This window comes from Parasteatoda tepidariorum, chromosome 7, assembly GCF_982258835.1.
Source record: "Parasteatoda tepidariorum strain Cologne lab strain chromosome 7, Ptep-v5.0, whole genome shotgun sequence".
Lineage (NCBI taxonomy): Eukaryota > Metazoa > Arthropoda > Arachnida > Araneae > Theridiidae > Parasteatoda > Parasteatoda tepidariorum.
Window position 1 is genome coordinate 78,058,720 of NC_141761.1, and position 27,744 is coordinate 78,086,463.

General features: G+C 28.4%; 1 protein-coding gene across 6 annotated transcripts in view; it reads right to left on the reverse strand.

The window, feature by feature from the left end:
- Sdb (SAXO downstream of blistered) overlaps positions 1-27,744 on the reverse strand; it is a 100,541-nt gene that overhangs the window by 29,859 nt on the left and 42,938 nt on the right. For 5 of the 6 annotated variants that reach the window (XM_043048000.3, XM_043047999.3, XM_043047997.3 and 2 more), the window contains exon 2: positions 18,533-18,709. In XM_043048000.3, the coding sequence (XP_042903934.2) occupies positions 18,533-18,585 (53 nt within the window). In that variant the 5' untranslated portion in view covers positions 18,586-18,709. Of the gene's footprint in view, positions 1-18,532; positions 18,710-21,428; positions 21,704-27,744 lie in introns of those variants that run through there. The other variant, XM_043047998.3, reaches the window with a different exon arrangement.

Here is a 27,744-nt window from a genome sequence, read left to right on the forward strand (position 1 = left end):
ATGTGCCCCATGAAAACATTGTTCCTGGGCGAGAAACCATGAAAACCTGGGCGAGCCCATTATTATAGATGGAGGGTGGTCATAATGTAATGGCTCTTCGTTGCATATCTATTTAAGGAGCTAGTTCTTGAATATTTTTAATAAAGTATTAGCACACATTTTTTATTCGTACTTCACAGTTTTTAAAATTTTATAAAAACAAACAAGCCATTAACAGATATTCGTAAGTTATTGCATGTAAGATAAAATAAAGTTGAAGATTGTAAGTGTAAGTTTAAGTTGAGTTAAAATAGAAATTCTTTTAATTGTGATGTTGCGAGCAATGGTAGAGACGTGTAAAGACAGCTTCAAATGAAAACAAAATAAATATTTAGAATATAAAAAAAAAACTGAAACTGAAACAAAATTTTTAAGTTCCGTAATTTTTTTAATCGGATGCATTTTGCCATTTGTTATGAAATAAAGCAGATGTCACGAAAGGTGTTTCTCTAAAGATAAATAAACTAAAACCAAAACTTTTCATTGCTAAGGCCACTTATAATATTTTTTTATTTTCAACAGAAGTAGACAGTGTAGATCACGAACAGCGTATGTTAGTGAACACGCAATAGACTTATCATTTTCAGTGTCATTTACTTTTTGGAAAATAGCCAAAGATAGAATATTTAATGATTTAGTAAAATAAATTTATTATTTTGGATATTTGTTTACAACAATAAATCGAATGTTTCCAACAATTTAACTTGATTAAATTTAACTTGATTAACTTGATTTTTTAAAAAAATATTTAAACAAGCTCGTTAATTTAAAAATGTTTTTTTAATATATTTTAATATTTTTGTACTCTACTACTATGTAATTATTTTCTTTTTTTTAAAATAAAAAAAGAATAAAGAATTTGAGGGTAAAGGCATAATACCAATTAAAGAATTAAGTTTATGTAGTACATCCAGAAAAGAATTCTGAAAGAAAAATGTCAATGTTAATCCGAATCGTTAGTTCAGCGTTTTCAAAATTTTTAATTTATTTACATTTTAAGTGTACTTAGATTAATTTATATTCATTAAATTATTGAAAATAAAATTTAGGATTGAGCCAAAAATATGTCTAAGTTGATAAGTATTACATCTTTTTCCTGATTATCTTAACAAATCATGAATCTTTCTGAAACAAATGCACAATTATAGTTTTGAAGTAATATATATATATATATGTATATGTCTCAGGTGTTTATAAAAAAAATATATGTATTTGAATGCAACTGAATAAAAGACTTAATATTTAACAAAATTTCTAACAGAATTTAAAATTCTAATAATGTCAAAAGATAAAGTGATAAAACGCTTCTTAAATTTTAAAAAAATACATTTTTGATTCAATTATTATAACAGTTGTGAAACTTAAATCTTTAAGATTCAAAAACGGTAAAAGACCTTATATACAAAATAAAAACCCTTTTTTTAATATTTCAGTTTTTTTTAAAGTGATTTATAAGCTTTAAAAAGTCAGTTAAAAGCCAGTTTCTTAAAAAATTATTTTTGATATTTCTACAAGCAAATCAAAAGGATAATAAATTAATAACAATGTAAAAATCAAAGGAAATGTGACTTTTAAAATTTCGCCCATTTATTTTTATTAACTAAGTTGCTTTACAAAATTAAGAAACAAAAGTATGGTCAAAGCTACCACAATATGGTAAAATTTACCGCATTTAGGCTCTATGAGAATACCGAAAAGAACAGTAATTTATATCGAAGTGATTTGGTAATGACTCTTAAGTAAAATTAACAATAAAATATGGTTTTTATTACCATGTTGTTTGGTAGTGAATGTGGTGATATTGGGTAATTTTAATCAAGTATCAGAATTTTAGCAGTACTTGTTTAGTTTGAGATGATGAAAAACGTTTTGTTTCTTAACCTTTATTTTACTTAGCAATCACTTATTAACTTTGTTTATTATGGTTGCTTTTTTTCCTTATGTAAGCTATAAGTTAACATCTACCAACATTTAAAACTATAATAAAAGGCATCAGGGCTGTCTCACCATCCTAAAATGTAAGACAGTAAACATATCAAAAAACATAGGACCTTAACTTATAGCAAAATGAATTGAAATGTGACATTATCTTCTTACCACACGAGTACGTAAACTGAGAAAAAAAATAAGGTCAAAACTAGCAGAATATGGTAAAATTAACTGTGTTTCTAGCTCTCTAACACCATAAAGAACAGTAGATTTTACAAAAGCTCTTTGGAAATCATTTTGATAAAATTAACAATAAAATATGGTTTTATAATAAGTGATAAAATTTGGTAATTTTATCATGATTTCTTAGAGCATGGCATTCGGTTAAATTTACTTATCAGTTTTGTACTTTTTCCTAAATGTGTGATAATAAGAACTATAATTTTGAAAACTAGTATTTTAGGTAAACCGTTAAACATATGAACGGAAAAATTACCAAATAAATGGTTTAAATACCGTTTATTTTATTTATTTTTTTACCAAGATTATGTTTTTTTTAACCAGAAATGTTGTCACTGTAGGGTAATTTTACCAGATTTTTCTTATTTTTTATATTTGTTGACTACCTATTGAAATATGCAAAAATCTTTGATGTACACATTTATAGATAACTGCTAATACAACTTGTTTATTACATTGGCTCTTGGAAAAAATAAAAATCAGCATAAAGATTTTACTCACCAAGCAGAAAATACCAATGAAAAATAAATAAAATAAAAATACAAGACTTTAAACCATTTTCCAATCAGTGAAATCAATAAATTCATATTTGGTTGTAAATTCATACGATTCGCTATAAAAGTAAAATTACGTAAATAAGTTTAGCATAATGATTTTATAGCACTTTCTTTTTCGATAGCATCGTTAGCTCTACTAAATAGCAAAACTTAACAACTAATAGATGTTCGCTTCTCAACAAACAAAAGGAGAAAACTTGTTCCAGATTGTAAAAAGAATTGATGATAAAACGCAACGAGAAACACAATAACTTCTTGACAGAAATTGGATACTATCATAAATAGCATTTTTTACTTCACTTTCTCTTTTTCGAATAAAACAATAACAGTAAATATGTAATTCTTTGTTTATAATAGAAGTTAATAGTTTATTCAAGTACGAATATCATTGGTCACTTAAATAAAGTGTATTATGCTGCTTTATACTTCATTTTTCTAAACAGTGAATAAAAGAAATTTTTTTTTATTGATAAGATTTTTCATGTGGTGCCTATCTGAGAGTTCAAATGGTTCCATCAAGTACGTAAATACATTAAAGCTCTAAATATAAAATAGGTTACAAAACATACTTTATCTAAATAAATATTCCTTTTTTTTCTTTTGTTGACAGGTTTCAATTCTTGTACACCAAAATAGAAGGGCGGCAGGCAGGAAAACATGGTCCTAATAGCTTAGTCGGGAGAGCAGTCTCAAGTTTGGATCCTTAATGTTAATTTCACTTTTTGCGTATTTTATCGCATGAAAGGAAATTTTTATAAACAAATCGAAAACTTTTTTGCACAAAATAATAAAACATGTTTATATAAAGATAATTAAATGCAAAAAAAATAATTTTTAAAAATTATTATTTCATTTCATGATGGTAAAATTTATGAAACGTTAAACACATCGACATGAAATTACCATTTTCCTTGTCAGTGCGATTGTGGCAATATCGGACAAACTAGATGCGCTTTAAAATTTAGACTTAATGAACAGGATATATTTGTCCGTTATCCGTTATTAACGCGATAGATTGTCCGTGAATACGAGAAGTCATCAATTGCTACACATCGTTGAAATCTTGGACATAAATTCATTGCCAGCAATGCTAAAATTATTTCCGCCCCAGTCACATCAGCTCATCTTGATGCCCTGGAATCTTGCTTCATTCATATGAATGCTGATTCCCTTGTTAACGACATGAGTTCCTCACCAATTCTCCATAACGAGTGGAAATGCATTTCACCCTGATTTGCCCGTCTCAACTATAGTTCTGTTTTTTATCTTTCTGCTGCTGTTGTTTTTCATATTTTTTTTCTCTCGGCTACTGTCGTTTCTCTTGTTTTGTTTGCCTCCATTATTTTTCCAATTTTTCGTTTGCAACTTTAAGTTTTATATTTCAAATCCCTTTTGATTCGTCTCTTTAGCGTCTGGCAAGTCTTGAAAATGGGTGCCTATTTTTCAGGGCTTAAAACATGTCGACTATTATTTCTAATCTGTATATTTATGAAGCGAATGAAGTTTTTTAATCAAGCATAATAAGCATATTTATTTAAAACAATGTTTTGCATTTATTACGAATTATAAAACTTTTTACGTTGTAAGATGTTTCGAAAATACTAATGAAGTGGAGAAAAAAAAGCATTTTTACTACAAATTTTTTTTTTGTTGTTTATCATAGTTAAATTTATATGAAATCTTTCAATTGGTTACAATACCGAGTAAAACTAGAAATATTGCTGATTAATAAATAAATTAAAATATTGGATTAATAAACTGAAAATATTGGTTGTTACATAAAGAAATTACGTAACAGTTCAACTTGAGAATACAAAATATGTCGTTGCACCGGAAGTAAATCTCACAAAAAAATCAATATTTCCCAATGACTTTTTGACAAATAAAAGAGAGTATTAGAGATATAGGTCTGACGATACGGCATACTGACCCTCGAATACGGAAAAACATTTTTTTGAAAAGGGTCAGTGAAGTTTTTATTTCAGTGAAGCTATTAGTAGCTTCCCCTAGAGATGAACAATAAAAATTTATGAGGTTTTATTCTTTAGTAGTACAATAGTTTTATTCTCTTAGTGCACATATTTAGAATTTTATGGAAAATATTACTTTATGTAGGTGGAACTGGTTGATATTTATTAGTTACAGCTTAAGTAATTATTTTTGTTCCGTTAACTTTTATTTATCTTATTTAAATATTTTTATTGGAAGAAAAAAAAATTAATAGAAAAATATTTTAAATGAAATATCAGTGCTAACAGCAATCGGTACTGTTTACAATTGCCACAAACAACAAGCACTATCAAACATGTAAATAATTAAATTTTATATATTTCTTTCAGAAAATTCAGTTAATCATGAGTTCGTGATAAATTTAAAATTAATGATATGGAATTCATTTAAATGGTGGTTTAAAAATTAAAATTATTAAATTTCTTTCTTTAAATGGAGAATTTAAGTTTCAAATTTAAAAACTAATAAATATTTTCAATTTAAGGAGGGCTAAAGTTTTTAATAGTATTTTAAATTTAGAATTAAAAAATACATTCATTTAAAAAAAGGCGGGTTGGAAATTTTTATATTTTTGAATATTTTATTGATATTAAAAAAATACTAAATATTGTTGGATAGATAAAACCGGAGGCAAATGTGTTTCTGAAGCTATTTAAGTATAATCAGCGCATTTAAAAATGCACTTAAATTAACTGAACATTCAATTTGTTATTAAAAGTGAGGTTAAAATGAAAGTTTTTGGAGGAATTTTTATGTGGATGGAATATATTATGTGATTTCGTTGCTTGTTTAAATTTCAGCATATTCTTTGAAATCATTCTCAAAATTCCCCTTTATATATTTATACCCGGTGTCCCTTTTATATATTCTTTCTGGAGCCCTAATAACAAGCAAATATATATTTTGGTATTTTTGTAATCATAAAAAACAGTCTAATAGTTACGAAGAAAATCTTTTAGATTACCGAAATTATATTTGTACTAAAATTAAAAAAACTCATACTAAAAATTTATTAATAATTGATTTTGTAAATTAAAGAATTTTAAATGATGAATAACTGTTTTCCATAGATTTAAATAGCTGCATATAAGTGCAAATATGAAAAATTATTATTTGGAACTAATCCATGTTTGGAAGATTTTACCTTTAATGCAGAAAAATCATCGGTGATTCATGCTATATTTCATAACCATAAATTAACTACTAAATATAATATTTTTCACTTATTTTGATCTAAATTAATACAAAACAATGAAAAATAGTATAAAAAATATTTTTAATAATAATTCTGCGTCAAATAGTTGAGTGTATGTGACGTACATTTTTGATTGTAACACAAAATTCCCGTCTTTTACTTCGCTCTTAACACCGTTTAATCTGAACATTTTTTCGTCATTACTTTAACACAAATTCTTTCCAACAGAACAAACTCGTTATTTGATGCTTTATACTCGATAAATGCTTTTATTTAAATTTTATATCTAAAAATAAATCTTGTTTACGCACCCCTTGAGCTCTAAATGCAACAAATAAAAACGTTAAAAAGAATTTTTTAATTTTGTATGTTACATTCTTTTATCACGAGTTTTGGACAAACAAAATAAGAATAATAAACATAATTTTCCTTTAAGGAAAGAAATATAATTGAGCATATATTTTGCATCAAAATGAAGTTTAGCACGAAAAGGAGTAAAAATAAATCATTTAAAAAATGTATTGAAACTGATTAAGAATATACAGCGATTATAAATCACTGACTGTGCTGAAATTTAACACGTGAGCACATTTTGAAACAAGAAATCAATACTTGAAAAAAAAATTCGAAATTTTAATTTATTATAGATTATTACATTGAACATAATTTCTGTGTAACCGATTTCTATGTTTCCAAATAAATAATTAACTCCACATTCAAATAAAGTTATATGTTGGTTTGATTTTAAACACTTACGAGCTTAAAATCAATTGCTCTTATTGAAGTTTGTATAAAGAAAATATTTAATTACAACTCATACACTGAGAAAAAAATACGGTCGAAACTACCATAATATGGTTAAAGTGACCGTGTGTGAGGCTATATGTTGAAAAACCGAAATGTAATGTTTGCTGTAATGTTTACCAAACCGCTTTGGTAATGATTTTGGTAAAATGTACAAAAAAATTTGGTTTTGTAATGTAAAATTTGGTAAATGTGGTAAAGTTTGGTAGTTTTATTTTGATGCCTTGCAGCATGGCATAAAAACTATTTGTTCGGTTAAATTTATTTTTCAGTTTTTGTATTTTATTTGCTAACTGTGTTGTAATGAGAACTATAATTTTGAAAACGAAAACTTCCGGTAAACTGTTACCATATGAATGGAAAAATTACCAAATGAATTGGTAAAATACAGTGCATTTTGGTTTAATTTAAATTATGTTATGTTTTTTACCAGGAATATCATTACCATACAGTACAGTAATATTACCATAGTTTCTTTCTCTCTGTATCTATTACAATTCTCAAGAGACCAATAAAAAGTGTTTTTTTTTCTTTTTCCTTTAAAAAAAACATACAGTGAAACCTGTATAAGGGAATAACTTGTGATGCATTGCTTTAGAGGTCAACTTACAAAGGGGAGTGAGTCATTTTTTGTTCTTTTTTTTGTCTTTTCTTAAATTTTTTTTCTTCATATAATTTTCATATTGATTGTGTCATTTAGTTTTTAGATATTAACAATCAAAGTATAAAACAAAATAAATATAATTAATTTTTTAACATGAATATTACCTTAAAATTATTTTTTATAAATACTCCTTATACTTTTCAAAATAAGATCGATTACAAAATGAAACATAATTTGTTACATAAACTGAATTTCGAACTAGTTAGCTCAAAACAATAGACCTGTATATTTTTAAATTATGCTTGCTAGTTACTTATCATAAATAATTTCTTGGAAAACTAATTTATGCAATCAGAAAACACAACATTTTATTTATTTCAACATCTTAACATCACTCTTAATTTATTTGTTTGTTTGTTACAAATGCCCTCAATAATTTCTTATTTCACAAAAGAGTTTTGTTTAGCTTTTAAAACTATTTCCATAATTCAGTGAAATTTTAATGCAAAAGATAATGGTATTTAAAAATTTTTCTACTCAATTTTGGTAGGGTTTAGGTTAGCCCATACACTGATTTCACCGGTCAACATACAACATAGACGTATGATCAGATTACTAAAGATTTGCTCCGTATTATTATATAGTAAATGCAGTTCTTGAAAATAGAGATCAACTTAAGACTAAAGGTCAACTTTACAGGTTTCAAAAAAAAATATTTTTAATGTACCATTTGCGATACCTGTAAGTTGATATTACTTGAGCTTTAAATTTTAAAAAAAAAAAGTTGGTTTGAGTTCTATGTCTAAATGAACTTTTAAGTGCACTTTAAGTGCTAAATGAACTTTTGCTTATGTCTAAATGAACTTTTAAGTGCTTTTTTGTGCATAAAGTGCACAAAAAAATAAATGGAACACCCTGAATAACTTTTGATCTGGTGACGGGATCTTCACGTTCTAGGACTCAATCTTAATGGTTCGAGGGGATGACCTCAAATATGCCAATGATTAGTGCCGACGATATATTTAAAATTACGAAATCAGACACAAAAACGCACTTTCACTGAATAAACAAGCATGCCTTTTCTCCAATCGGATTTCTGACCCCTAAAAATATAGGGCTGGCCGCAATCTGGGAAATATGGTCTTCATAGTTTGTTCATGATAGCAATCAAAAAGTTTGGATCCCTTAATGTTAATTTTACTTTTTGCGTATTTCGCCATATCTCGAGAACTTCTTAAGCGATTTGAAAAATTTTTGCGTTGAATTATAAAATTTACTTATCCAAAGATAATGTAAAAAATAAAATTTAGGCAACATTTATAATTTTTTATTATTTTATTTTATGAAGTCGAAAAAATGTAAGGCATACAATTTTTTACGTTATTTTAAATTAGGTAATTTTGCATTGCAAAATACGAAATATGGGCGAAATTGGTCGAATAGTTCTCAAGAAATCGAAATTTAAAAATGTCGTATATTTAAAATTCGATTTCTCAGGAACTATACTTTTCACACGTCACAACCGTCTTTGAGTGATGTGTAAAATAATTAAAAATTGAAAATGGTTGCTTAAAGCGTGTCACATTGAAAATTTAAAAATAAATAAAATCAAAACAAGATGCATTTATTATCTCCTTATTATAGTCAGGTAGAAATAAAGGTAAACTAAAAACTATATGGATAGCTATAGATTCAGCACAAAATAAGACTGACTTTTAAAAAAAAAAATCAACAAATTAAAAGTTATTTAAAAGAAAAGAAAAAAAAGCTTATTTTTTAAATTTAATTTCTGCAATGAAAATCAAATAGAAATGTTACTTATTAAAAATATCCATCTATTATCCTTCATTCAAGGTTTGAATTTTAATGAAGATGACAGCAAAGAAATATGACATGGTTGCATTCGAACAAATGTTTCTTATTTTAATGCATAATAAATTCTTGTACTGCGCTTAAAATAAAATAATAAAAGTGAGCACCTGAATAACTGCTTATCCAATGATCCGATTTTCATATATAAGAACTCAATCTTTAAGATTCCAACGCCTAATCTCAAATTAACTAGAACAAATTATGTTTTAAATCACGATATCAGACACTAAAACGTATTTGCTTGAATAAACATATATTTTTTTCGGACGGATTTGAATTTGTGACTCTTAAAATTTGGAGGATAGTCGCAATCTCTAGAATATGACCCCAATAGTAATACAAAGGAGAGCGCTTTAAAGTTCGGGCCCTTTTATGATAATTACCACTTTTGCGCATTTCATCATGCTGGCAGAGTTCAGTGCGTTGTGGAAAATGCTTAGTAAGCATAATGAAAAAGTTATCTTTTAACTAATCAGAAATTTTATTAAGCAAGAAAAATCATAACTTAACTTAAACATCATAAAAGAGAAACAATCCTCTCCATAACATGAGGTAACGAATTCAATATATACAGTCATGAAAATCAAAAGAAACAAACTCCAAATCATCATCATCATCATCAACATTTATCTGGGCGCCTGGGGCCGTTAACGGCCTTTTTCCCATTCGTCTTGAATTTTGATCTTTGGGGTGGTTCTTTCTGGTAATTGGAATGCAATTGAAGTAAAAGGAAATTAAATATTTTGAATTTTAGATAAAATTACGTCACTACAAAAATGAGCTGCCATCGGTCTGAGGTTTATGTCTTCTCTTAAGTTTTCAAAAGTAAAAATTTCGTTGAATCCTGCGGTGTCACAATTAATGGTTTTTTCAAAAAATCTGAAATTTAACTTTGCTATGTGATGATCTAAAGAATCTATGTTGAGGTCGCGATGTATGTTTTTATTTCTGATAAACCATCTTGCTTTTGTTATTTTCCTGAGGATTTTGTTCTGGCATGTTTTGAGTTTTTTAAGGAGTGATGTGGTGATGTTGCACCAAGCTGGAGATGCATAAGTCAGGATGGGACGGATCATTGAGATGTAGAGTATTCGTTTAAGTCTAAGTTCCATTTTGGGGTTCTGAAGAAGGATTTGTAATCTGTGGCAGGCTGCTTGTGCTTTGTTGATAACTGTTTTGATGTGATCTTTCCAATTAAATTTACTGTTAATGACCAGACCAAGGTATTTTGCGCTTTTGACTATGGGAATAATTTCATTAAAGAGAACAATTTGATTTTTGGGGAGGATGGTTTTTCTTTTATGCTGAATGAGTAGTAGTTTTGATTTTTGTCCGTTTACTTTGAATTTCCAGTCTAGACACCATGTTTCGATTTCCTTCAGTTTTCCTTGGAGTTTTTGTAGGGCAATGTTGGGGTTTTTTGACTTCACTACGATTCCAGTGTCATCTGCGAAAAGTGCTGTGATGCTGTTAAAATCTTGTTTGTCGACAGGAAAGTCGTGGGTAAATAATATAAATAATATGGGCCCAAGAATGCTTCTTTGGGGCACTCCTGCTGTTACTTTTCTGTTTGTTGACTTCATGTGCTTTAAGCTAACTTGAAAAGTTCTATTATGTAAGTAGGCTTGTATAATTTTTATGATACCAGATGGGAATTTCAGTTTTATTAGCTTGAAGATGATGCCTTGGTGCCAAACCCGATCGAATGCTTTTGCTATGTCTAGCATCAGAAGTGCTGAACTCTGTTGCAAACTCCAAATCCAATCTTGATTTGTTATATATATATACAAAATAACAGTTGCATAATGAGGGTTCTCACACACTCAAAATTAATACTATGCAAATTCTGTTTTTAAACTATTTTTAAATGTTCGAACTCCCTCCTTCAGAGGTTTTTCGAACTCGTGATCTCTGACTCTTACTCGAACCTTGTTCATTGAAATTCATAGTCTAACACAGTGTTTCCCAACGTGGGGCCCACGCCCCACCGGGGGGCAATTTGATTGTAAAGGGGGGCAATTCAAAAATGGACTCGACATGAGTTTGAACCTTTTGCTCTGGGCCATTTAAATGCAATGCGAGATTTCGGTGACAAAATCGAAAGAAAAAAGCAAATTCTTAAATAATTGCGGTCAATAAATATTATGTGACTTAGGGATTTTTTAAGCGACAAACCTGAAATGAAGTATCTGTTTGCAGTCGGTGGTAAAGCATTTGTGAGTTATTTAGCCAATATCTTTGAAAAACTGAATATATTAAATAAGAAACTTCAAGGAACAAATAAAACTCTTGTTGAGGCAAAAGCGAAGATATTTGGCTTCATTACCCTTATTGAGTTATGTCAGAAATATGTTAACAACAAAAACTTTGATCAATTTCATTGGCTCCAAAAATGTGAAGTAAATGATACAGCTTTACTTGTTATTCTCTATCATCTGAAAATTCTATCGGCTGATTTAAAAGAAATATATTCTGATTTAAAACAAATTTATTTTCCAACATGGATGTTGCAGTCCGTGTCAGTGAATTTGTCTGATATATCAAATATATCCAGAAAAACTTGCAGAAATGCAAAATGATGAGTCAATTAAAACTTTATTTAATATGAAAGGAGTGATGGCATGGCTTCGTGAGGAAACAGAAAACAAATACCCAAATTCAATCAAATGTGCAAGAAAACTATTGTTACCGATTCCATCTTCATATTTAGCTGAATGTGGATTTAGTGCTGTAAATGATTTTATTGGTAAAAAAAAAGAAATCGTCTGGATATAACACAACGGGGAGACTTGAGACTGAAGCTAACCAAATTGGAACCTAAGATAAAATCTTCGTGCAGCAAGCATCAAGGGCAAGAATCTCACTAAATTAAAATATTAAATTATTATAGAAAAATCTTTATAAAGACTTAATCTGTATAAAGAATCTTAAAATTATTTCGAATTTGAATTTTAGTTTTTCATTATACTAGTGGGCTGCTCCCCCTGCTCTCTAACGCTCGCCAACCCCCGAAAATTGCTACGCAATCTTATATGGTTCGCTTCGCAAACCAAGCTCACTTTTCTTGCTACTAACTTAGGTACATTGTAAATCCACAAAATTCTAAGAATTCAAAACAATCATTCAAATCCATATAACAACTTTTTTTTTTAAAAAAAAAAATTACATCTTTTTAATAAATACTAAGTCATTAAAATAAATTTGAATTCAAATAAATGACATGTAATTCGTTAAACCTTTTAGAAATGTGCTATAGTATAAAATCTTAAGATAAAATTTCTAAAACTGGTATCTCTTTAAAAAGGTTAAAATTTTGGCTATAATTAAGTCTATTAAAAATTAAAATAAGTGAATTGCAATGGAAATAAAACCTGCATAAACAATTAAATTCTAGTAAAACAAATAAATTCGTGATATAAATCAAAAATCGTCAAATAAATTCGTAATATATAAATTCGTGAAAAAAAGCACTTTCGACAAAATACTAAAATAGAGATCTATCGACAAAGACTACTCATTTCTGCCTAGCTTATGCTCTCTCTGGTTATTTCCGTTTTTAAAAACGCTATATGTTGAGCCATCTCAGCTAGATTTGGCATGTGACATTTTCAGTGGCAATCATTGGTCGATTTTCTAGCGTTGCCATTCGGGGAGTTGTAATGAGGCTTTTTTTTGTCGCCGTGTAAGAGAAATATATATATAGATGTTCTAAAAATTTATTTACTTTGTTTCGCTAACAATTTCCTAAGTTTCTTAAGTGAACAATTCGATTTTTTAATATTACAAATTATGTATATGTTACATAGGGGGGTATAAGAATTTTAGAAAGGCTTAGGTGGGGCATGGTACAAAAAAGGTTGGGAAACACTGGTCTAACACATCACTTGAAAGAAGTCGTATTTTTAATTTTTTTTTTTATCAAGAACTATTCAACTGATTATTTTAAATTTTGGATTTTGTAAAAACTTGTGCAGAAATTGTTCTAATTCAAATTTTTTTGTTTATTATTAAAATAAATAATAGAAAATAATAAATAACTAAGAAGCATATTTTTTACATGAAATTATCTTCGAATAAATAAATTTTATAATTACATGGGAAAACTTTTTCATCCGCTTCTTTAATTCTACAGATGGGTGATTCTCACGAAACATGACAATTCGGACCAAAAAAATTTCTTCAAATTTGAAGTCTTCAAAATAATCTAACATTTTTTTGTATACTTCTTTAGCTACACTTATTAATATATTATAGACAGCAGTGTAGTTTATTGACATTTGCTCGAGAAAAAAAATAAAATAGAAATTCACCAAATCTTGAATGCCAGGAAAATGACATATTACCTTAGAAGTTTAAAAAACAGTCATTTTAAGTAAGTAACTCAACTTAAGCCTTTACGTTAGATGAACCATGAATAACTTAAACTAATTCTTTTTATCCACTGTAGAAAGAAACGAAAAAAATTTTGTTGCTGATATGTGCAGAATAAAATTGTGTATAATAATCAATCATTAAATAAATAAATAACTTTGATTACATCCAATCATATTACAATCATACATAAACTTGATATTAGGTTAATATTTGCTTTCCCCCTTTACAGTATTAGCAATTAAAAAGAATTTCTGGTAACACTTCAATGTCCTGGCATTCATAAGCCAGGATAATGACAAAATCGCCATTTTATAGCATATAACTTTACTTTAATTTAATATTTTGGCCGAAGACGTTTATATTCTGCAGAAAACAACAGTATTTCTTAAAATAACTCAGATAAATCTATGTAGTTTTTGTTATTAATGATTTCAAGAAGCCAGGAAAATGACAGCATAAAAACCTACTCACCTTGAAAAAATTTTTGAAATAGATTTTGAGCCAGAAAATTGGTTCTTTATTCATGCAACAAGACATGTTCAGATAGGAGTGTATCTAATCAATCTATTAACATTAGATATTGATTCCTGGCGCGATCTATTTTAGTTATAAATCATTAAATAAAAGTAGCCAGGAAAATGACAGATTTTCATGGGACAAACAAATTATTGACTGGAGAAAAAAAATTTTAAACGAAGTTTTAGTAAACAGTACCCTCTGCGTATATTCTAGAAATGCTTACATAGGATAAGACCAGCTTTTGAAGCTAGTTATTATTGGAAATATTGTTTGGGACATGCCAGGAAAATGACATTTTGATATTCAATTAAATTTTTTAAGTATACAAAACAGTCAATGCTAGAGCAAAGTCATTTTAAAATGCTAACAGCAACGCTATTTATTAATTTTTTTTAAAAAAATGTTCTTTTAGTATTATAGTATTAGATCTTGGAGCAAGGGACAGTGAACGCATGTTTTGTGAGAATCGCCCAGATATGGTGAAATACGCAAAAAAGTAAATTAATATTAAGGGCAGGGGTCTGTCCAGACATTTTGTGAAAGGTCCGTTTTTCGTGAAATTGTGAAAAAATTACTCACATTCTTTCAACCAGGGTCCGCTTTTATGAATTTGTGCAAATAGGGTTCGGTTATTGCAAAAATCTTTTTCAAGGAGTTTTTAAATTGTAAATAGATACAAGATTATGCTCGGCACTGTAAAACTATAATAAAAAAAATTTTCAAAAATAAACAGCAATTGCTGCTTCTAAATTAGAGGTGCAACATTTGGTATTTAGCCTATACTGCTGAATGCAGAATATTAATTTCGGACGAATAATGGAAGAATCGTCTGCCGAAGACAAAACTTAATTCGTTTACATCCATCTTTCTTGTTTTCTGCCCTGGGAAGGGTTTATTCGAAACAAAATAATAATGAAGATAAACAAATTTGTGAAGGGTCCGATTAAAAGAAAAATCATTTTGTGAAGGGTCCGTTTTTAAGTTAAAATATTTTGTGAAGGGTCCGTTTTTAAGTTAAAATATTTTGTGAAGGGTCCGTTTTTATGAAAAGATATTTTGTGAAGGATCCGTTAACGGACCCAAATTTCTTCTAAACAGACCCCTGAAGGGGTTCAAACTACCGGCTTCTTTACTGACCAAACTATTGAATCATATTTCCCAAATCGCGGCTACCCCAACCCCTCTGCTTTGAGAGTCAAGATTCTGTCGAAAAAGAGTATGTTTATTCATAGAAAGTGCGTTTTGCGTCTGATTTTGTAACTTAAAATATCGTCTGTTCTAAATAATGAGCATATTTGATTTTAGGCCTTCGAACCATTAAGATTCAAAATCTGATCGTTAGATCAAAAGTAATTTAAAGTGTGCACTTTTAACTTTGAACAAGTATACAAAAACAATCATTAATCAGTGTTTCAAAAATAAAAATGAAATCAATAAAAAATAAGCATTAATTTAAAATTAGTTTTAAAACGTTTTACGCGGTAAAAAAAAAAAAAAATATTAAACCCAGTATTACTACAGTGGGAGTTCGTAAAAGAATTAATTTTCTAAATATGATCTATGATTGGAAATTTTATCATGTTTTTCTTTTGAAAATTTAAAAATTTAGATTACTTCGATATTTAATTTAGATATAGTTACCTATATTTCTTATCTATATAATAACTTAGATTTTTTTAAAATAAAGTTCTATAATAAGACCGTTTCATTCTTTCTTCTAATCAACACCTAATTCAAAAAGGGGTATGCCATTTGTTTATGTTTTCAGACAAAAGAGATGCATGAGCAAAGCTAAAGTAAACTAAATTAATTCCTGTTATCAGAAAAGTCCCAGCTTATATTTACAAAAATTATAAAAATTCGTTAAAAAGTTACATTTTGAAGGAAAAAAATTATCCAAGTTTAATTTACGATTCGTGTACTTTTGTTGACAGTAAATTAAAAATCACAAATAATTTATTCATAAAACATTTTAACGCCGAAAATAGCAATTGATTTTATTGGATTAAAATCATTACTTAGTTATAACAACAAAATCTATTACAAATAAGTTTTGATTTAATTTGTTTAGTGCATAATTGAAAAGAGTTCACTTTTTTTCTTTAAAAAAACTATTTAATCTATGCAAGTTGAAGAAAAAAAGTTTCTTAAACCAGAAACTTTAATTTTTAACTTATATTTTCCTTGGTCAAAATTATTTCCATATCTACATTTATATAAAAGAAAACGTTGATTTTTGCTGATCATCGTCTAAAACACATTAGAAATACTGTTAAAAAAAAACTAATTTTCAAAGTGAAAGTTTTTATATTCAACATATAGATCAACAAACAATTACAAGAAAATTATCTATATAATTCCTTCCAGTCCAAAACTAAAAGAGTTTCATTTCATTCCAATAGCAGACCTATCACGCGATTTGTCGTTTAGAATATTTTTTTTTTCAATTATTTCTCAATAAAGACAAGGTAAACAGTCCAGTGTGTATACCAAGGTTACATTAATCGCCAAAACAAAAATAGTACGAGGCTTATGAGAGAATAACAGCAATTTTAAGACATTTTAGTTTGTACAACTATTTTAAAAAATAAAGATTTGATAAAACTGATTTACGATTCAATGTTGATATTCATAAAATTTGTATAAAGTTTAATTGAAATCAGCCGTCCTTGATGTATGTAGATCCTTTAACAAATTTGAACGATGACATTTTAGGGAAGTATTGATCGTCTTCAGCGAATAACAAGTGGTATTTTTATAACATTTTAGTTTGAATTATATTTAGCGTGATAAAAGTAATTAGCGTGATAAAAGCAATGTTGCTCAAAAAATTATTCTGATGCAATTAAACTAATTTAACTCTTTTTTTTCTTGACATAGGACAAATGTGATTCATGAACAGGAATAAATATAACGCTTGTATTAATTACTTATTCTACTGAAGGAATACTTCCAGTTTAGAAAAACAACAGCAGTTGCAACGATTCCAACACACGGATAAAGTAAAAAAAAACGTGAATTTTGTCGAAAGTAAATTTTCTAATAACTTTATTTTTGTTTTTGTTTTTTATTTTCGCTTAGTTAGATTCATTACGATGAAAATAACTATTAGAAAATATAAAAACTAGTGTAGAGAAAAAATTTTGATACCTCTCAACCAGGGTTGGCAAGTTTTTGACACATGACAGCTTTTACCGGTTTTTACCATGGTTTTTACAGTCATGTAAAAAAACCTCTGTCAAAAACGTCAAAAACCCATAGTTTTGTCTAGCTTATTTCTAATATTTAAGAAATGCCAAATTTTAAATTCTTCTTTTTAGTTCTTGAATTTATTAATAGTTTCAAGCTTTTTCGTTTGTTTGTTTATTTCTAACAATTAAGAAGTGCAACATTTTGAATCCTTTGCAAATCAAGCTATAATGATAAAAGTAAGTATCACTATTTTCAATAAGTATATTACAATATTTCTGTATGAATGTATATCCTTCTATAAGAATACATGTATATAGTTGCAGCATTAATAGCAATCATTTACAACATTCATTTAGAAAGGCAATTATGTGAAAATAATATATTGTTCGCTATATGCCATAAATTAAAGGAAATAGTAGGTTTTTGACTGTCTTTACCGGTAAAAACGCGGTTTATACCACTGTCATGTCAAAAACCAGTTTTTGACGGCAAAAACCCAATCCTGCTCTCAACACCACTATTCTCCAAACCATAAGCATTTGTATTTAAAAAAATTGAAGTGTTTTTCAAAACATGAGTAAAAAACGCAAAACGAATCATTAAAATTTATTAAATTTTCTACGAACGGACATTGCGTCAAAATATGGAAATTTCTATCTCCAATCAGTGGCCGATACAAATTTGTAAAAAGTCTGAGACTTGCAATATATGCATAACACAATTGATTACGAAGCAAGATCTAAAATAATAAGTAAACGATTTAATCAGTCTTCAATCAACGTCAGGATTCGAAACCGGAAATCTGCTTAACAAGAGAGACAGTTAGTCCTTAGCATCTCTTTCATATTGCTAAAACAATTTTAAAAAACAGGAAAAAAAAATTTGGTGAAATCCTAGAATGCACAAAGATGAGTCTTGATTGAAACAATTACGTCAAAAAGTTGAGAGTTAGCGTTTCGTCAAAAATCACGTGAGTTTGCAAAGTGCTAAAAATAACGAAATACAGGTCAAAGATTGCTGAATTGTCAAAAATAGAAGCATTATTTCTGGAAGTACATTGATTTGTACTCTTTGTGAACAAAACTTGATGAAAATTTGCTCAAAAAAATTATGGGGCTTTAAAATTGTACTATACTTTGTAACTGTACTTTGAAATTGTAATTTATAAAGTAACAAATATTTTTAAGTCTCACTTACCCACAAGTGCAAAGCTGACAAATGCATTTCTTTCTAGCTGATGGCATCGGCATTTTTTTTGTTTCGTTGAATATTATTTCAATGTATATAAATCCTTTATAATTCTATCATAATACACAATCCCTTACATGCGACCAACATCAGGCAGGAATCAGTTTGAAAGGAAGACACAAGCTCCTAAAAAAAAAGAAAAAAATATTACTTGAATATTCCCCTTTGAAAAACAACTCTTACTTTTTATATAACAAGGCGTACATTAGAAAGTAAGGTCAGTCGAGCGCAAACAATAAAATATTCCTTCAGCTAAGAAAGAATAAATGATGTCGAACTTTCAACAAACAAAGAATATCGCAATTGAATGTAAAATGATGATCAAGGTTATATAAATATGTTTGTAAATATTTCGCAGATTTCAGCATAAGTTATTGGAAAAAGATCATAAAAACTTAAATTTCAATGTAGATCATAAATCATAACAGATTAATATCAGATGTATACTTTTTCATATTGAAATCTAGATCATAAATGGAAACACTTAACACTAGAAAGACTGAAATTTAGTATATACCTATATTGCCCAAAAGCAGTGGATTGTAAAAGTATAAATAATGTGTAAAGAAATTTGTTTAAAATTAATTTTTAATATTTTTTATATTATTTACAGTTATATAACAAGTTATTAGTAAATATTATCAATAAAAAAAATTACATGTTGTACAAAATTCTAAGAAAGTGTGTCATTATATACATCATTGTTTTTCTAATTGAAATTAAAAGCAGTCAAAATGACTTCCTTAGGCAATCTAGTGTTAAATACCAGGAAGAAGACTATAAAACGGGTTCTTTTGCCGAGTCCGGTCAAAAACTAGTGGGTAATAAAAATATGAACGGGTATCTGGTACATCACTAATTCTCTGTAATCATTTCATCAACAGCAGGAATGTATTCAGAGGTTTATTTGCCCTTCACACCCGTTAGTTAGTATTCGCTTTCAATAACAAAGGTTCAATGATAATTGTCCACATTATATCACATTTTGCCATTTAAAAACGTATGGAAAAGTACCAGACGCATCCATCTTTACACAAATTTGCATTTATTTGCAATGCTTTCATGCGAACTGGTTAATCAGTTATATATACTGCGGCATGTTAATTTAATATTACGAAAGATGACCCAATTACGCGTATCAACTTTTCATTTGCGAAACTTTTATATCTAGTGCAATTATTAGATAGGCAACTGTTACAAAAGCAAGCTGCGAATTATATTAATTTATGCTTTGTCACAGGAAAAGCTTAATATCGAACGTTATAATTGTTTTATTTTATTTTTATGAATAGTTTAAATTATTATAATGCTGCATTAATTATGTTTTGTGATCTTTTTTTTTCGTTGAAAAAAACTCGGAGTAAACTATAAGAGACAGTGCCTCTTCACCATTTTTCATTCCCATTCCATTTGATAAATATTTGTACTTTTTTTTTTTCTTCTTTAAGGTAGGTTGGTACTTTATTTACGTCGCAAATGGGCTATTGACGACGGTCACAGAAACATCCCTGAGGATGATCCGAAGACATGCCATCACACTTTTGATCCTCTGCAGAGGGGATGACACCCCTGCTTTGGTAGTCCGGCGACCTGCGTGCGAATTCGAGCACTTTACGGTATAATAGTTCAACGAGGACCGATATCGCGCATCCTCGGTTCCTTTAGCAGGCTGATCAAAATGGTCACCCACCCGCTTACTGACCGCAGCCAGTGATGCTTGACATCGGTGTTCTACTGGAAACCGTTTCTTTACAATCAGCCCACTGGGAGACAGCTTTTTTTTTATATTATTATTGTTTTTTTTGTTTTTTTTTTAAGATTCAAATATTTATAGCGTACTCTATTAATCGTTTAACCCATGTTTGTAAAGCAAATTTATTTTTGGAAAAAAAATCAAATATCACAAATTAATGAGCTTTAAGAGACTTTAAATTTACATTTTTAAATAGTAACAATTTAAAATTAAAGCATAATAGTTCCTGACTAGACAAAATGCAATTACAAAGAAAAGAAACATATTTTAATGAACAAAACAAATCAATGTAAGTAAGAAAATTAATCCTTTCTACTTTTATTAACTTGGGATTAAACTCATAAACTACAAACATTTTAAGCAATATAACGGCTTTAATTTTAGATGATTTAATTTAATTTTGGGGGATATTTTTCCTATGATTTTGTTTTGCTAGATGCCTTTACTAATAATATTTTTACATATCCCACACTTCAACCACAGGTATAAAAGTTTAGAAAAAAAGAAAAATAGTACGAGAACACTGTAGAGGGCATGTAGTTTAAAACTGGTAAACTAAGAGTTAATTATTCTTAATATTATAATACAATTACGTTATATTTATTCTCTAATTGTATAATTTTTTATAAGCTTTAATACTTATTTGTTAAATGAAATAAAAAATTTTAATTGCAGAAAATCTAAAATTTATTCGATGGCTTATTATTAACTTATTATTAATTTTATATGCTTGTCGTAAATAACAAACGAACGCATATAAGATATTTAAAATAAACATAAAACTAATAGGACATAAGAACAAATTTACGAATAAATATGATGCATTAATAAAAACAATTGTGTTTCCCATGCTAAGAATATTAATTACAAAATAATTTCCTAATTATATACTTACATAATATTAATTACATAATAATTTCCAAATTTTGGTAAATGATTCCTATTTTCATTATTTGGTAGTTAATATTTGTAAACAAAAATAAATAATGCCAGTAGGTCGGCATTCAGTTTAAAATCAAGGCATTTTTTCCTAATTCTTAATAAATTCAAGGTAATATATTTTTCACAGGAAAAATATAAATAGAAGCTTACCAGAGAGTAAAATCTTTTATAGACTTATTCTCGTTCTAAATCAAACTTTTTGGGACAGGCTACTATATACATAGCAAACTCACTGAAATGTCCCATCGAAATAGTTGCACTTCTTACGCAAATCCGTACGTAAAAAAAAGGAAATAACTATTTGTTTTAACATTATATACATTCTATTATGCTGTTAAAAATATGTGCTGTCTCAAGGTGACAGCTTATATTACAGCATGCTATTGTTGAAAAGTTGTTTTATGTTTGTCGGACATTGGAAGAATGGAAATGGAGATTTAATGCGTTGCGCATGCGCTCACAGCCAACTTAATGTCTTGCAATCCGAAACTTTCAAATCACGTTTTCTCATTATTTTGAGAGAAAATTGCATGGTATTGACCTTTGTCACTATTTTTACCTAAAATATGTGAATCGATATAAGGTGAATATATCCACTCAAGTGGAATAATTTAATCCCAATTTTTTTTAATTTAATGCATTTTTTATTTCTTGAGAAAAAAAGAATGTTTTGAAAGAATAAAAAAAATACTAAGAAAAATACTTCTCAACAATAGACGACGAAAGAAAACGATATTCTCGAAAAGAATTTATATATTTCTTTAAAGTTTTACCTATACAATAAAAAAGTATCATTTAATAATTTAAAGTTTAAAAGAATTTAATAATTTCATCATGTCAAATTTGGCAAAATATTTTTGTTAATAATTTTAATTATGTTAAAAGATGAAGGTAAGAGCTTGATTTAATATAATTTACAAAATTCAATCATTAAAATATGCATTCCATCTAAAATTATTTTCTTTGAAATGAGAAGCTTAATTTTTGGAAACTCGAACGAATGGAATGTTTTTTTTTTCTTTAAATATAATACTTTTGATAATAATTTAGTAAATATTCGTAAGAGTTTTAAGTAAAATAATTACAAAACTACAGATACGGTGCTTGAAAATAACTGCTCATTCCATTACAAAAGGAATTTATATTTTATTTACTTATTTATGAGGTCAATCAATTTATGTTTACATTGGCAAATTCCTTTTCGATTTTAATAGATATTTTGTGGTTATGAATTTTATTTGTTTTTCAGATATTCCATTTCCAGAAATATTCCGTTTTTTATTAAAGTTTGATAAGTTAAATAGGAAAAATATAAAACTAAAAATAAAGAATCCGGAAACCAACATAAAACTAATAAATAAATCCGAGTACATTCATGGAATATAAAATCGATTTATATAGTAATAAAGTGTTTAAAAAAATTATATGTATTTATAAGTTTTTATTCTATTATAAACATTCTAAGTTATCGTTCATCCGTTGCTTCGGCTAAACATTGAGCTGGATTGGCTGTCAAAGCATGCGCATTAGCAGCATATAGGGCGAAATCACGGAGGGCGGGAAGTTTGTAGGATGGTCTCCTAGGAAACGACTCAACAGACCTAGAATTGTAGGGTTGGGAAATTAGGCCAAACAAATCTAATCGAATACCTAGTTTCATCATGAAAGCGCATGAAGCGCCTATGCTTCATCAAACAGTGGTTTTTCGTGGAAAAATGTGTGAGTGGGCAAATCGGATGACACCTAATTTGAAGTAGAAGCAAGGGGAAAGAAGCTTGTTAAAGAAATCAATTCAAGATGTATTCGTGAACTATTTAAATAGATATATTGGCGGTTTTGCGTGACTTAAAAAACTTTTTGATTTAAATCATCACTTTTATTTTTCAATTGCGTGTTTTAACTTAGAGAACAGAAATATTTCATTCTAAATTGCGAGAAGTATTGCGTTTTTTTTTCCTTCTTAAGTTCAGTTTTGTCTTCTACTGTGTATATCACTATTAACCTAATTTAGTCACAAAATTCTAGTTTGAGAACGAGAAGAAAATTGTTACTTTACCCCTCATAGTTTCAACTACCATTCCGTTTGCTTCAGTCATAAAAGAGAAATTAATTTAACTGACTGAAGGCGCAATTCTTAAAAAGAATTTGGAACGAGAAGCATTCTTAATTTAATTTCAGCCACAAGAAGTAGAACGGCAAGTAAATAAAATATAGCAGAGAATTTATTTTACGATGCTGTCAAATTTATTTAAGCTTTGTATTTATTATTTTTTGTTGACTGTATGAAATTTATAACGTTAAAATTTCAAAACGATTTTATTACGTATTTTTCACTTTACACAATAGTGGCCATTAAATAGTTCAAAATAGTGGCCTTTGTGCTTTCTTTAATAACTCAAGTATTTTTCCATTCTAAGCATTTTTGCCCCAACACATTCATTCGCCAGTTAATATAATACTTCTACGCAAAATTTCAAGACGAGTTTATAATGCATTTTTCTACAATGCGCTTTTATCAATGACTGAAGGCTGGGATAGCCTGGCTGGCAGGACACTGGACTCACGTTTGTGTAAACGGGAGTTCGAATCCAGCTTGCGAAGACTCACCGTGTAGTAAATGGTGACTTATGCTGGTTAAATCTGCCGGGTCACAAAATCCTCCATGTTTCCATAACAGTTCAATAGCTCTGGGGGTACTGAATTGGAGATTAATCGTTCTCTGGTTCAGATCAAAATGACGATCAGTGGATGAATGAATGTATGTGTGAATGAGTCCGCCCTATAAACGGGTGTGGCGGAAGTCGAATTCTTGACCATAGATGGCGCTACTGCAAAACAAGAACAATCGCAGCCCTTCTGCCTTAATGGCCGACGACTACAAAACAACATCAATGACTAAAATAACTTTATTTTCTAAAGTTACTTTTCTTAACCGTATTTCCAACTTAATATTTCTATATTTTCAAAAAGAAAAAAATTTTTTTAGCTCGATATGATAACCATTTCAAAATTGTAACTTTAATTTTAATAATAGTCTTTAACGTTAACCATTCAAACAATTTTTGTGAGGTAATGTAAGAAAATAAATTAATAAAAAACTTTGTTATTTCTCTATCTTTAGTCTTAAACTCAATTTTTGCATTTTTAAGCTAAAATAAGCAATTAATTTAAAATTGTAACTATTATAGTTACGCCAACCAGGTGGCCGAGTGGTTAGCGCGCCTGACTACGGAGGCGATGGTTGCGGGTTCGAATCCCGCTCAGGGCATGGATGTTTCTTTCTCTCTGTGTTCTACGTCCTTTCTTCTTTGTGTGATTGAGTGAATGTGACCAGCCCTATAAATGGGTTTGTGGTTGTATGATGTGAGCGACGCTACTCCACCGCCGTGGATTAACCATAGGTGCTCACTGGGTAACGGTAAGAAAGTAGCAATTCCGGCATTTCTGAGGCCAATGGGAAATAGACCCAAATAACCGCCATTAACCAAAAAAAAACTATTAAAGTTATAACTGTACTAATTATAACAATAACTAATAAAAACTATAACAATCTAATTATAACTATACCTTTAGTCTTAAAATCAATTTTTGCATCTTTGACTTACAATCTAACGAGCTACTATATAACTAGCTACAATAAATAAGCTGCAACAAATTATTAAATGAAGCTACAATAATAAATTTAGAATCATAACTTTAGGTACAGTAACTATAACAATATAAAATTAGAACTATAAACTTTAATTTTAATATTAGTCATTAACGTTAAACATTTAAAAGGGTTTTTTGTGAGATAACGTAAAAATCAAATTAATAAAAAAATTGTCACTGCTCTACCTTTAGTCTTAAAATCAATTTTTGCAACTTTAAGCTACTATATAACTATAGTTACAATAATTAAGCTACCATAAATAATAGAATTAAACTACAATAAATAATAAATTTCGAATCACAACTTTAGATACAATAACTATAACAATTTAAAATTGAAACTATAAATCCATTTTTTTAAATTAACTTTCCTATATGATAGTTAACAGTTAAAAAGGTTTCGTGTGACGTTCTCGTTTTCAAACGATAATAGACTGCAAAGTGACTGTCTTGGAAGAGCGAATTGTAAAAAAAAAATTTTGTGTATTATTAGTATCCACAATAAATTCCATTAACTTTATCAACATAGCAATTTTTCATAAAAGTTATAGGCAAACTAAAATCAAGGTGCCTGTTTCTTGAGTTAATGATTATTCGTCCTAGTGTAATAGAGAAAGTATCAAAAACCATCAAACTGACCTCGTTTTTCATGCCGACATTTGCATAGGCCGACCTTATACCATGGTAACGCTTTTGGCCTTGAGTGGATTAATTCGGGCCTCAAATAGAACATAACGCACAATGGGTTTTGTTGCTGTATTGCAATGAATAGACACCAATTTAGGTCGTTTCACTTTCTCTCGAAGTTTATTAATAAAAAATGTAAAAAGCATCTGCATATTATTTTAACATTGTTAAATCCGTGACATTGAAATGACATGTTACATTTCCGAAACAAAATTTAAAAAATGTTTTTTTTTTTTTTTTGTTATGATAAGAAGATTTTTTCCCCGCATTTTTATTTTTATTTTTTTTAGAATAAAAACTTTTCATGCAGTATCTTTTCAATGTATAAAATTTGTAGAATTTTTCTCCTAACAGTATATGTTTAGAACGAATTGTCTCGAACCATGCATGGGTATTTAATTTTACAACCGTCGTTAAACAGCTCACCCAATTTTGGGTTAATGAGAACCAATGTTTAACTCCATAGCCTTTTAATTTTAAACCCAACCTAGAAGACAAGGGAGCTTCTGGATCAAGTATTGGGAGAAATTTGCCTTCGTGGTGGACTTTTCGACGGAAATAACCAGCATTTGCGTTGCATGGAGAGGAAAACCACGAAAACCACCACGGTTAACCTCACGGCAAGAGGACTCTTCAACTTTTTGCTTTTTATTAAAAAATGGTCTTCACTCCTCCCCCCCCCCCCATTGAATTTTATTGCCCCCGGCTAAAGAAAAAATTATCAAAATTTTTAATGTTTTTTATAACTATGTATATTTTAATAAATTTTAATGTAAAATCTTATAGTTTAGAATACTTTTTAATTTTAGCTGTCTTTACTTTAATTTTAGAGTTTATTTGTTTCTATGGTAGATAAGTTAATGTGGATATTTCTGTACCGTGATCTTTCAAACCATTTACAATCGCCAAGGCGCTAAATGGATTTTAAACATGCAATTAAAAAGCATGTAGAGATTTACACAGGGAAGGCTATGAGTTATACTTTCAAGTTAATCCCCCCTTTTTCTTTAATTTTTTTTTTTTTTTAAGTTTCTCGCGGACCACTGTCCGGACAAGGGTAGAATAGTCGCCAAGACAAGGCGACTATTCTACCCTGCTGCAAATCACTAAACGAAAATCTTCCAATGTTAATTTTATTAAATTTGAACTAATATCATTAAAGTATGTTGTATTTGAACTATTTGATTGCGTTTAAAATTCGTATATAAACGACTTTAAGTATTTTTTTTTTATCAGATCAGAACTTTAATTCCAAGAGTATGTAGAAAAGTGTCCGCCTTTTTTTATGTTTTACATTTTGAAATCATGTTAAGTAAATCTAATCTTACCTTAGAATTATATGATAGCTCCAGCATTGCACTCAAACACGTTTATTGACAAACATATTTAATTAAGTTTTATAGTGAAAATAAACAGACAAGTAATATTTATAAACAAATATTTACAATAAAAGGATAATATTTGTTTACTTAAGTAAATAAAAAAAATACAATTATATTTCTACATTAATTTTTATCATTTTATGTGTGTATCATTAACATTTTTAAATTTTAAGGATTTTTATTTTTCTACAATACAAATTTCAATAGCATAGCCCACAATAAAGTTGAAAAAATAACGCTCCACAAATAACTAGCATAACTATTATATTAACAATAGATATTATATTGTAACAATAAAATATATAGACTAATATTTTACAGAATATTTATATCATCTTATTAAAATACATCTTATTAAATGGTGCTTTTTAATCGAACATGAAAATAAAGTTTTCCCCTAAAAATGATTCACACGGATTAATAAAGATACACTTTTTAAAAACGCGCACATGTATATACACGCGTTTATTGTGTTATTTATGTATAAATCAAAAAAAGAAAAAAAATCTACTAGACAGATCGTGCCTCAATTGTCAATTGTTTCATGTTCGTATCGTTAACTTATGATGACCTACTAAATATCTAGAAAGGTGAAATTTAATAATCAATTCTCAACGATTTATGTGAGGAAAACTTGTTGCTGGTGAAATTAATGTGCGTTTTAAATAAAATTTTCAGCAGTAAGAAAAAGTCAGACAAGAAATAACATAGTTAACCTTTTCTTAAATGATTCTAATGTTTTTCTT